This window comes from Typha angustifolia, chromosome 11 (genome assembly GCF_048772165.1).
Source record: "Typha angustifolia cultivar Huaian chromosome 11, ASM4877216v1, whole genome shotgun sequence".
Lineage (NCBI taxonomy): Eukaryota > Viridiplantae > Streptophyta > Magnoliopsida > Poales > Typhaceae > Typha > Typha angustifolia.
In genome coordinates, this window is record NC_133249.1 from 16,339,269 (window position 1) to 16,351,229 (window position 11,961).

Consider the following 11,961-nt stretch of genomic DNA (forward strand, 5'->3'; position numbering starts at 1 on the left):
CTTCTAGCTCTGTGATACAAGATAACTAAGGATCTCTTTACTATTTATAGAGGGATCATATGGGCATATGAGCTAGTATGAATTAGGTATTAATTCATTGGGGGAGTTAGTAGCTAGATTCTTTCATACTTCTCCCTGCCGCCACATAAAACCAAAACTATTGGTACAGCAAGTATGACCTAATGAACCAAAACTACTACCTTGGTATATATCCAAATTGAATTTGTGATGTTATATATATCCTCAGCTTCCTTTTTTTTTCCTTAGTTTGCATCAATAAACCCATAATCTTTTGTACTAGGCAACATTGTATTTCAATTGTAGAAATAAAAAGTTATAAACTTAGAGAATTAAATCATCTTATCTCAGCTAATCCTAGTGAAAGAAGAGCTACAATCACTAAATCATCGTTAACGGGGAACAGCAAGGATGATAGGGAAAAACAAGTTGGTGGGTCAGACTTAGATTTCATACCCCAGTCTATATATATATATCCATATCCATGACATAGAGGTTTAGGTGATAATTGGCTTAAAGCTCCATGAAAGAGAACAAAGACTCTCTTAAAAAGGTGGCGGGGAGAATGGTAGGAGCAGAAGACTACCTGCCTCCTTGGCACAATCTAATGTCCTCTTATATATTGATGTTCACCATTAATGCCTTTAAGTTGGTTTCACCTTGCTCATTTTCTAATTGCGGGGGGGGGGGGGGGGGGGGGGGGGGAGGGGAGGGAGGAATATAAACTCTATTTTTTATCATTATTTATTTGAACATCTACTGGTGAAACTTCACAAGAGTTGATGGAACCAAGTAGAGATTTCTTTCTGAAATCTTAATTCAAGTAAAGATGACATAACACAATCTACTATGATATAGCAAAAATCTCAACTACTAATCTAACTTAATTTTTACTCAAAAAAAGAGGAAACAGTTAATTAACTTGATTGATCTCCATTGATTTATCTAGAAGGGAATATATCGTCATCATGTTCAAATTTAGTTACAATGTCTCACAACATCAAATGACAGAGGGAAAAATTATTAATTAACCATTGCTTCTCTGGCATTCTGAATCACTTTGTCTCCTTTTGTCCTAATCTACATGAACCTATTGTTGGTCAAATGTTTCAAAATATGTCCAAAGGATTGATGTAACTACTGATCTCTTGGGCACCTACATGTGCCTATTTCTAGTTTAACAGTTAAATAACTTTTAAGTATCATGATAGAGGCAAAGAATGAGATGGTTATTGTTTGAGGAAATCTCCTAACTTTTTCACTCTTTGAAGTATTATTGGACCCCAATATCTACCAGTTTTTTTTCTTTTCTTTTCATTCTCATATACAACTACCTGAGTCTGGCCCAAATGATCGATAATGGGCTATGGCTGATAATTAAGAACACTTGCTAATTATCTAGCCCAGCCTATATGTGTTTTCCTTGTCTGACAATTGTTAATTAACAAGCCTATAGTTGACATAACTAAAAGCCCATGATTTCCGTTTACCTATTATTATTCTAGCATTTGATGAACTATTTATTATCCAGAGCACTTATTACTGAGTAGGATCTCATGATCAAAATGTGATCGAGATTCGGGCCAAGTGTTTTGTGATCTAACAGCTCACTAATCTGGTGCTTGTTGATTGGCCAAGACCCATAACTTATTGCAAGTTTATAGCTTTCACCATCAGAATTTGGTGGGCAACTGCAGTACAAAGACTTCTTATTCCAAGGAATCATGAGAGATAGTATCTCATTATCGAAGCACCAACTAAAGTGACCAGCATACTCCATGTAAACTTCTATCTTAACCAAAGTGAGTTCGAAGCTATAAGAGAAGTATGGTTCTTTCACTTAAAATACATCTTTGGAGACCAGACCATGACTTCTGGTAATTAGAGTTGAGAATTTAATTGGTCTCTCTACGTATAAATGCTAGTAACTATAGATACTTTTTATTATATAGTTATATAAGCACGCGGATAGGTAGAAAGCAAATCAGATGGGTAATAATTAAAAACTATATATATTATATTCTTTTTAACTGATTATAAGTTCGTAAACTACTCATATACTAAATAGACGAACTAACTTGTCCTCAATATATAAGTCGAATATATGATCCGATCTCCTAAAAAACAAGAAATAAATGAGCTAAATTAGGCATACACATGTATAATTTATCTTAAATTTTTTTTTTTCTATGACAGAAATTTCATTCGCGAGAACCCAAACTAAAATTTTTATTTTTTACTAATTACATTTGTAGTTCATTAATCTGAAAAGAACATACTACGATAATGGGCACTGGTAAAAGACTTATAATTAAAGACTTGGCCGCTCAATTCTGGTTAGCTTTACAAATAAAGAACTGGGTGAAAATAGGGAGGGAAGGCGATGGTTAGGCCAACGGCTAAGTAGCTCTCTGTTTACACTTGGAGCCGACGCAAAGCTGTTAGATTCTTGGTCACCATCTTAACCCAACTCTCTCTACCTTCCTCTCCCTTCAATCCCACCTTATTTCTTCCAATCCAAACTCACTCATACGCCATGAATTCCACCATCTCCATACTTGAGTCTCAGTGCACAGCTCTTCTTCTTGGTTCTAAATTATCCTTCTCTTATTACCAAACAAATTTGGCGCTTGTCCATAAGCAACATATGCATATGCTTTAGTTAAATGAATAGTCAAGTGATCAGTATACGAACGGGGGGTGGAGATGGCGCCGGCCGATCTCTACCTCTGGCGCTGCTGATGAGAACGGTGACGAGGATATCGCGAGCGCGATGGTTCAGCTTCTTGAGGAGAGTGTACGAGTACCAGAACGGGCCGAGGTCCGACGTGGCGTCGAACCCGTTCAACTCCCGGGGGTGGTTGGCCTTGGAATTCACCGTCTTAGTAGCGCAGATCGTGGCGATTGCGGTGACCATGGCCGTCTCTAAGAAGGAGAATCCGGTCTGGCCTATTAGACTCTGGCTTGGAGCATACAACCTCGGCAATATCCTTAGCCTTCCTCTCCTCTACTGGCGTTACCGCCACTCTTCCGCCGGCGGCTTAAATTCCGACTTAGAGCAGCAAAGGGGCAGTGAGGAGCCAAGGTACATAGCTGGCTGGCTAGCTAAATTATAAATATTTCAAACGTGTACGTACGTACGTCTGTCTGAGCTAATAACGCATATATGTACGTATATATTATGCACAGGAGTACTACTTCCTATCTGATGAACAAATCCAGGACATTTCTGGAGCTCTTCTTCGCAATCTGGTTCGTGATGGGCAACGTATGGGTATTCGATTCACGATACGGGTCCTTCTACCGGGCTCCAAAGCTGCATCTGCTCTGCATGGCACTGCTAGCTTGGAACGCCATTGCCTACTCCTTCCCTTTCCTTCTCTTTGTTCTGCTCTGCTGCTGCGTTCCCTTCATCAACAACGCATTAGGATACAACATGAACTCGGCCTCCAAGGACCGAGGAGCCTCCGACGAGCAGATCGCAGAGTTGCCTCATTGGCGGTTCAAAGACCACGACGTCGATGCCGCAAACGAGCTCCGAAGAGAAAGCACTGTAAGTAATCATCAATGGATGGAGCTTTAGATTGTAATGACTAGTAGCAATCATCAGTAAGTGAGGCCGTGTACTGACTCTTAAATTGTTATCTAATTGGCTGCTACCTGCAGGAATGCTGCATATGCTTGACCAAGTATAGGGACAGGGATGAAGTGAGGCAATTGCCGTGCTCCCATCTGTTTCACCTCACGTGTGTTGATCAATGGCTTAGGATCATATCTTGTTGCCCTCTATGCAAACAAGAGCTCCACAAATAATTAACGATGCAGGAATCAAACAAGTGTTCTAGATTTAGCCTAGATTTCTCTTTCTACAGCTTAATTATAGATATCGACATGACTGCGCGCTGAATGTTTGTATACTTGGCGGCGGCCGAGTCAGTTAAAAACATTTCTTTATTTATTTTCTTCTTAGTTGTAGGTTGTTTGTCCGAGAAATTATAGCCGGCGCCGTGTAGTACCTGACTCGGCTGCAGCTGATTTTTATTTTTATTTTACCTTCAGAGATGCTGTAAATAAAATACACTTAAAAATGTATCCCCTGAATCTGATTGACTGATTGATGCCATTCTATGGGGGAAAAAAGAGAGAGGAATTTTATTCATGGAAATCTCCAGCTCTAAAAGAAAGGTAATTCGAATCCGATCCACATGCTCCGGAATCCTTGGCGAGCAGGTTTTATGCAGCACGATTACCAGCAACTTCTTGCGAGCGAGCGAGCTAATCGGCAGTATTTTGTTGGCACTTGGACGGCCGAGAGTTTCTATAAACTGATAAAAGAGCTTTTTAACTGTTTATAATTTATAATAAAAAGAAAAGAAAAGAAAAGAAAAGAAAAGAAAAGAAAAGGGGGGAAAAAGAAGGTATCCAACTGCAGCAAGTTCATGCACTCGAGGCTGCAGTCGATCCGCTACGTGATTCTGGTTGGGTTCTTTAATTTAATCTATGCGTGTTTTTTGTCTTCAAGATCCGCAACGATTGGTACCTAACCCCCGCAGCCGGGGGATCGAATCCAATACTACCAGAACCGGCCGCTGGGATTCGCATCTCTCCTCTCCTAGTGTCGGGCGCACGTGGTCCTCGCTCGGCAGTTTCTGTGTAGTGTAATGGGCTAATGGCCCCTCCCACACCTGCGCTGCTGCGCACCACCTACACCACGGTTGGATTTCCAATGCTGCCCTCCTACTTTGACAGCTATTTACCATATCGGCCGTGATCCCTCTCGGCTGGCTGCACGCCTGCACGCCACACGTTTCGCTCTCCGGAGCATCCGGCCCCGATTCCATCTGGATTTGCTCCAAACGAGCGGCAACGAAAACTATCTTGCAATGCCAGACCGGCAGCCTAAAGGAATTGTCAAGTACTCAAGGCTGCACTGAATTCGTGCATCTCCGATGGATAGAATCTTCTGCCAAAGTTTATGGCATCGAAGATAATAAGGTTATAACCAGGGGCCTTTTGGACAAGCAAAGCTCCATATTCTGAACCAGAGCCCAGAGGCCTAACCCGACTACATCTCTCTGTCCAGCTCAGCTATTAACTCAAATCAACCCCCCCCCCCCTCTCTCTCTCTAATCTCGCTCTATTCTCGCTTTGTATCGGCGGCGATGGCGGAGAACGGGAGTGGGAGCGATGATGTGAAGGCGACGTTTCGGGAGATCTACCGTCGACTCAAGGCGGAGCTCCTCGGAGATCCCGCCTTCGACTTCACCGATGAGTCCCGTCAATGGATCGATCGGGTACGTGTTCGCTCACGAGATCTAAGTTGCACTCCTGAATCTTTTTCCCCCAAGCATTACCCTCCCTTTAGCTTCTAAAATCTGAGCTTTCCAATGTCTGCTACCTTGGGGGATCTTTGAGATCTTCTTTGCTTCTCTTGAGTGATCATTGAAAGTTATGCCTTTCCTTTTTCTTTTTCCCTTTTTCCTGCGTCTATTTCTTTCTTATTTGATTCTCACCTAATTGGAGATGAAGTATTAATAAAGTGATTGATACTTGATAGAGCCTATGTAAAAGCAGTTGCATTTCCGCTATATTCGTCCTTTTTTCTTTTTCTTTTTCTTCTTCTTCGGAAAGACCAATTATTTCTCCAATGCAGTGGAGAGAACCAACTATAGCCCAATGCAAACTTTCAAGCCTTTGATACGAGCTTAGATCGTCGATTTAAGCTTTAACAAATAGTTAACCATCGCAATCTGCTGCGAGCTCCTTTGTGACTGTGAATATTTACTAAACTAGTTTCAGTAAGCTGTAATGCTGCAATTTTCTTTAGCTAACTTTGGTCATAATTTGCTGGCAACCCATTCCTGGGATGACACCTAGGAGTACCTTTTAACCGACAGTATCTGCAAGGGTTCTCCAACCAATATGCCAGCAGCTATTTTGTCCGCCACAAGAGATTGCCAGAACAAGTTCCTCTCACAAGGACAAACAGAATAATACAACACTTTTTCCTTTCACCTTTCGTAATAAGGAGTTCTTCTCTGTCCTATCGATATAGTTCGTCCAAATGTTCAGATGAAAATGTGATAACTCTATTACATGGAAAGGGGAAAACTTATACTGCCAGATTGATGGAAGAAGGAAACAATGTGAAAGCTGGAGATTTCGTCGAGTCACTCCTCCTCTAATGCCATAGCACAACCTCTACTACAAGGGCTGGTCACAAATATGAGTAAAACGGAAGCAAAAGAAGCAGTTGGAAAGAAGAGAAACAAATGAACAAACTCTACTGATTGCATCAATCAGGAGATAGCAAAGAGCAAAGCATGACCTTGGTCTAAATACCAGGGGTGATGTTCATCTAAGAAAACAAGGCTCCACCTAAGATAGGGACCTTCACCTAAGAAAATGAAACTCCACCTAGAATAGTGGGATCAGCTCAGCATAGCTCCAGGAAAATAGAAAAAGGCCTGCAGTAAAGTAGAAACATCATGGGGCTTCTGTACAAGGCCATAGAGTTGGTATTCTCCGCGCCTCAAATTCATCGGCATAACTTTAATTATGTTAAACATCTTACTGGTAATCAGAGGAATATTAACAACTGTTCACTTCAATATATACTATTTTCTTTGCTAGAATTTGGAAAATGGTGTATATGAGTATATGGAAAATGGTATATATGAGTAAGTCAATAACACATGCTTCACATTAAGTCTGATGCCTCAATGTTGGTGCCTTCTATTTCATTCAGATTTCACTTGCTTTATTTAATTTAGTTACGCGGAGTACGTCCATCTAATTATTTTTATAGAATCGAAAACTTAATTTTGTTTGGTATCGTCTCTATGACTCTTCTTTACAACATTTTTATCAATAAGTTTCCAGTTCTTATCCAATGCCACTGTTTAATGTCTTATGGCCTTCTTTTGTTACAGATGCTGGACTACAATGTGCCCGGAGGTCGGGAAGTAGTATTATTTTGTGGATAATATATAAAATACATGCTTAAGCAGATCCTGACTTAACTAATGTGTATTATTGGTAGGGAAACTGAATCGTGGAATCTCTGTTGTTGATAGCTACAAGTTGCTAAAAGAAGAAAATCAACTAAGTGAAGATGAAGTCTTTCATGCATGTGCCCTTGGTTGGTGCATTGAATGGGTAAACTTTTTTTTTTCCTATTTTTCTTCCATTTTTTAATAGGGAAATTGGCCTGCAAATATTTATTATACTTTCTCATCGTTGGCTACTTGTACAATACATCTTTCAGCTTCAAGCGTATTTTCTAGTCCTTGATGATATTATGGACAATTCTCATACAAGACGAGGCCAGCTTTGCTGGTTTAGAGTGCCTAAGGTTTGTTAACTAGCTCGCCTTTTGGTTTTATCGGTTGCATTTACTAATCTAATTTTGCTTACTAAAAGTTTATCATCTTAAATGTCTTTATGATATTCCTTGTAAGACTTGGTTCTGTGTGTTTGTAATTTTGCCATGTAGCTTGGGTGGGGATTTGGGAGTCATTCTTCTGTCTTTTTGTCAAATATTCAAGCTTTATGATATTATGTTGCATGTTAATATAAAAAAACATTCTAACTTTCATCATATCATCAAAGAAAGTCATCGTTTCATCCTAACTATTGTCATAGGTTGGCCTTATTGCTGCAAACGATGGGATTATACTTCGGAATCACATTCCTCGGATTCTTAAACGGCATTTCAAGGGAAAACCTTACTATGTAGATCTTCTTGATTTGTTTAATGAGGTAATTCTGTTCTTAATACTGTTCAGAATTCACTTTTCAACTCAGCACCATGTATTAGGTAACTAAATTTTATTTTATCCCAATAGGTTGAGTTTCAGACAGCTTCAGGGCAGATGCTAGATCTGATTACTACTCATGAAGGGGAAAAAGATCTGTCAAAATATACGCTTCCAGTGTATGTGAAAAGTTGCATTCCTTTGGTTGAGTAATCTATATATTATCTCTGACAACTGCAAATATGGAAATCATAGATTAATCATGATCTGTTTAGTCAAGTGCCATTAATCTTCTTTAAAATGTTATAGGCTTGTTCCTTTTTCTTATGATTTTGTTGGCTTTCCCCAATATGATGACATGCTTTAAAGGTATTGCTAATCATGAAAATTGTGAATTAATATGCAGTTATCGTCGCATTGTTCAATACAAAACAGCTTACTATTCATTCTACCTTCCTGTAAGTTGAAGTTCTGTTCTAGTAAATTTATCTCTTTCACACATATACTTCTCTTGATATCTGAGATTTTTCTGAGGAACACATTCTGCTTTTGATCTCCTCTTCTTATAGTACAAGTTTGTTGAATATTGACAGTACGTTAATCCGTGTGGTTTTAGATTGTGAACCTTCAAATGTATAAGAGCTTTTTGTGCAATTTTTACTGTAGATTTACATGAACGTAAGGAACTTGCTGCAGATCATGTTTTATCCATCCCCATATTCCACAGATTATTTAGAAAAAAATACTGCAAAGTACTACTTTTCTTCTTTACTATTGTAGGTGCTTTTGGCTGACTTGTGTGTCTAAAGTGCACTTTACCTTCTCTAATAAAAAAAATTGTTCCCATTCCCTTCTAGCCATTTCTGAAACCTAGGCTAACTTGGAAATAGCTTTTGTTGGTTTCAGGAGCTTAGACTGTACATGGTTGATCTCCTGATTCCACATTACTAACCCCACCATCACCTGCCCAAGAACAACAAATGTTTGCAAAATCCAGGTTTAGTTGAATTTGGATAATATAATCTATTTGGTCTGTCCTTAGGGTTATCCACTTCTTATTTCCTCTTTTGAAGGTAAGGCTATGATGATAAGGATTACTATCATGATAAGCCTGGACACTACTTGTGTTCTCGAATCTCTAGTCCTGTGAATAGTTGGAGCAGGTGGGGCAAGTAGGGCAAATAGGTAGACTGTCATTATGATCATTGGTTTTTGTCAATTTCATCTATTGGATGGTCTTGTGGCTTTGTAGGTATCCAGGAATCCTCAGAATTAGTGAAACATTTCGATAGCTCCAAATAAATGCACATTGGAGAAATCTGGCTTAGTAGAGAACTTAGACCAAGTGGAGTTGGATGAACACTTGTTTTGTCTATGCATCTTCTCTTTCTTTTCTCATGCGGACTCATCATCAGAGTGTGCATGTATATACATGTTGCATGTGATATGGTATGAGAGAGTGGAAAGGGATGATGGCATATACTGAGTTAGAGTTGGACAAAGTACAAACTACAAAGTAACTTTTGGGATGTTCCTTATGATTATCTAGGATCTAGGATCTAGGATATAACTATGACAAAAGATCTGTGCTTTGGCATTGATAGAAGTCAAACTTCTGCATCAATGATCAGAAATCACTTCAATACCCTAAATGTACTTTTCTTTTAGAAGGATTAAAAAAGCGGAGAAACAATCATGTAATACAGATGCTTGTTATGAGAGGATCCAGAAAAGTTGAAAATAACTCTAGAGATACTTCCCAAGGAACTAGTAACTACTGTTTATGAAGCTTATAGAAACAAATCTGTCTTGCAAATGAACAACTAGAACGAAGGAAGCATCAGCTGTATTTAGGTTTCTTTATTTTACAAGATATATGCAGTTGTAGTACATAAACTATAGTAGAAGTTGTGTAACTTCGGTTCTACTGTTTGTGCTCTTAAATCCTTTCTCATTGTTCTCTGAACGCATTACTTACTCTTGTACTCTGTAGAGGTTTTACAACATTATTCAGAAATATTGAACTTCCTCACTGCTTGCATTTTAAGGTCGCATGTGCGCTGCTAATGTCTGGTGAAAATTTGGATAATTTTGTTGATGTTAAGAATATTCTTGTTGAGATGGGAACGTACTTTCAAGTTCAGGTGATTCTAAATTTTGTCATGTGTATGAACCCTTTGAACTTTCCCTTGCTAGTGATTTCTGATTCTCATTTTGTGGCATCAATGATGGGCAACATCTTGCAGGATGATTATTTAGATTGTTTTGGTGATTCTGATTTTATTGGTAAGGTTAGTGCATTTACCCAATCTCTCATTTTTCTCGAGTAAATCGATAAGTTAAAGTTTAACCTCTTTTCTGATGCTAATTCTAATGGATACGCCACGGTTGGATATCGACTCCACTTTATAACAAGATGCTTTCTGACAGATTGGAACTGACATTGAAGACTATAAATGCTCTTGGCTAGTTGTTCAAGCTCTTGAGCATGCTAATGAGAGCCAAAAGGAACTTTTATATGTAAGGCCAACATTCTTGCTGCTTCATTAGATCTCATTAACTGGCAGATAATATAATCTTTCATATGTAATCTTCAGGTGAATTATGGAAAGTCTGATCCAGCTTGTGTTGCAAAAGTGAAGAGTTTATATAAAGATCTCAATCTTGAGGTTGTCCCTATCTTGCTTCTATTTTCTATGTTATGGCACATAATCTACTAATAGTAACCCTAGGATCCTGCTGTTTTAGCCTTAATTTTCTTTAGGTCCAACTCAACCAATACTGATAGTGTTAAAATGCAGACTACATAATCTCACTATGTTTTCTCATCTTTCTCTCTCTTTTCTGGTACTGATGACTGATCAAAGTGTCAATCAAATACTACCATGAATGTAGAGCATTTGTATTTGTAAGATAATAGAGGTTGAATTAGTTTACTAGGTGTTCAGCTCGAACTAAGAAAAATTACAGGTCAAATAGTGTACATTTCTGCTGCGTGTCAAGTTTTGGCCTTTCTAGAAGAATATTGACATCTTACCTTGGAGATGATATAGTTTGTTGACTGGTGTGCCTTACTATCTGATAACACTTCAGTAAGATCATCTGCCAACCATACAAAGAGTTAATTTTTTTTTCTCATTGTTTAATGTAGCTTCCATCAGACAACCTCGTGTTCTCGTCTATGCTCTATCTTTCAATAGTCGTGCTTTTGCTTTTATAAGATAGTGAACTATAATACGTGCAATGTCAAATATAACAGCACAAGCAGAAGCGATAACAACAAGAAGCTGTGAATCCCAAATATATGGGATGGCTGCAATGTAGACAACATTATGATATATACAACACTATATCGTATACTTCAGGTTTATTCCATATACATAGATCTGCAATACAAGTTCCTGATTTTACATAAACTCTTCATACTCCGACTCATCATCCTACCATTTCGTACTTCACTGTTGCACATTAGAGTACTCGTACTTAATCCCTCCATCCTATCACTTCATGTGCGTGGCACATATTCACTTGATAGGTTCAGGATAAGATCTGATATATTTGGACAATGGGAAAAGAGCGACATCATTGAGTGAAAATGAAAAATTTCCTGGCAAGGATTATCTCAAAAATTCAGTTCATTCCATTTCTATGAAAGTTACATCATTTGGTTTATGCTCTCCTATTTCTCTCTTTGGCAGAATGTATTTTCCGAGTATGAGAGCACAAGTTATGCAAAACTAATATCATCAATTGAAGCCCAGCCAAGTAAAGCAGTGCAGGAGGTGTTGAAGTCTTTTCTGCACAAGATCTACAAGAGGCAGAAGTAGCTGTTGCGTGATAACTACTGGTCTCTGCGTTCACAGCGGAGTATCGTCCTTCTCATGATTTCATTATTTCACATTGTGCTAATTCCAAGTAGTAATGAACCACTTCTCTGGCTTATTGGTTACTATTATTAGCTCTGTTTACTCTAGATTCCATTTGTTATGAATCTTTGAACTGTTGATGGCATTCAATGTTATCTTATTATTTTTGCCACTTGTCTTTGAATGGATAAATACACATCTCAGGAACAAGACCTTCCTATACAGGCCTCCACAGTAAAGCAGTAAATATTTTTGAAGAGAAATGGGAATTGAACGGTGTCCTAATTAATTAATGTTAAGTCGGGATTTAAATTTGAGAA

General features: G+C 38.5%; 2 protein-coding genes across 2 annotated transcripts; both read left to right on the forward strand.

Moving 5' to 3' along the window:
- The first annotated feature begins 2,546 nt into the window (after nt 1-2,546).
- On the forward strand, nt 2,547-4,165 carry LOC140770810 (E3 ubiquitin-protein ligase At1g63170-like). Its single transcript, XM_073112089.1, has 3 exons — nt 2,547-3,103; nt 3,208-3,571; nt 3,685-4,165. The coding sequence occupies exons 1-3, from the start codon at nt 2,685-2,687 to the stop codon at nt 3,829-3,831; spliced, it is 930 nt and encodes a 309-aa protein (XP_072968190.1). The 5' UTR covers nt 2,547-2,684; the 3' UTR covers nt 3,832-4,165.
- A 924-nt stretch (nt 4,166-5,089) lies between these two features.
- Nucleotides 5,090-11,813, forward strand: LOC140771218 (farnesyl pyrophosphate synthase-like). The gene is made up of 12 exons (XM_073112663.1): nt 5,090-5,312; nt 6,951-6,975; nt 7,061-7,176; nt 7,286-7,372; nt 7,663-7,779; nt 7,866-7,954; nt 8,182-8,233; nt 9,824-9,919; nt 10,022-10,066; nt 10,206-10,295; nt 10,373-10,444; nt 11,474-11,813. The coding sequence occupies exons 1-12, from the start codon at nt 5,181-5,183 to the stop codon at nt 11,600-11,602; spliced, it is 1,050 nt and encodes a 349-aa protein (XP_072968764.1). The 5' UTR covers nt 5,090-5,180; the 3' UTR covers nt 11,603-11,813.
- The last annotated feature ends 148 nt before the right edge of the window (nt 11,814-11,961 follow it).

What these genes read in the sequence shown, in the direction of transcription:
- LOC140770810 (XM_073112089.1), top strand. Translation starts at nt 2,685, where the DNA reads ATGAATAGTCAAGTGATCAGTATACGAACGGGGGGTGGAGATGGCGCC. An exon ending in AGGGGCAGTGAGGAGCCAAG is followed by an intron (nt 3,104 to 3,207) that starts GTACATAGCTGG and finishes TATTATGCACAG; the next exon opens with GAGTACTACTTCCTATCTGA. An exon ending in AGCTCCGAAGAGAAAGCACT is followed by an intron (nt 3,572 to 3,684) that starts GTAAGTAATCAT and finishes TGCTACCTGCAG; the next exon opens with GAATGCTGCATATGCTTGAC.
- LOC140771218 (XM_073112663.1), top strand. Translation starts at nt 5,181, where the DNA reads ATGGCGGAGAACGGGAGTGGGAGCGATGATGTGAAGGCGACGTTTCGG. An exon ending in TTGGTTGGTGCATTGAATGG is followed by an intron (nt 7,177 to 7,285) that starts GTAAACTTTTTT and finishes TACATCTTTCAG; the next exon opens with CTTCAAGCGTATTTTCTAGT. An exon ending in TCAAAATATACGCTTCCAGT is followed by an intron (nt 7,955 to 8,181) that starts GTATGTGAAAAG and finishes ATTAATATGCAG; the next exon opens with TTATCGTCGCATTGTTCAAT.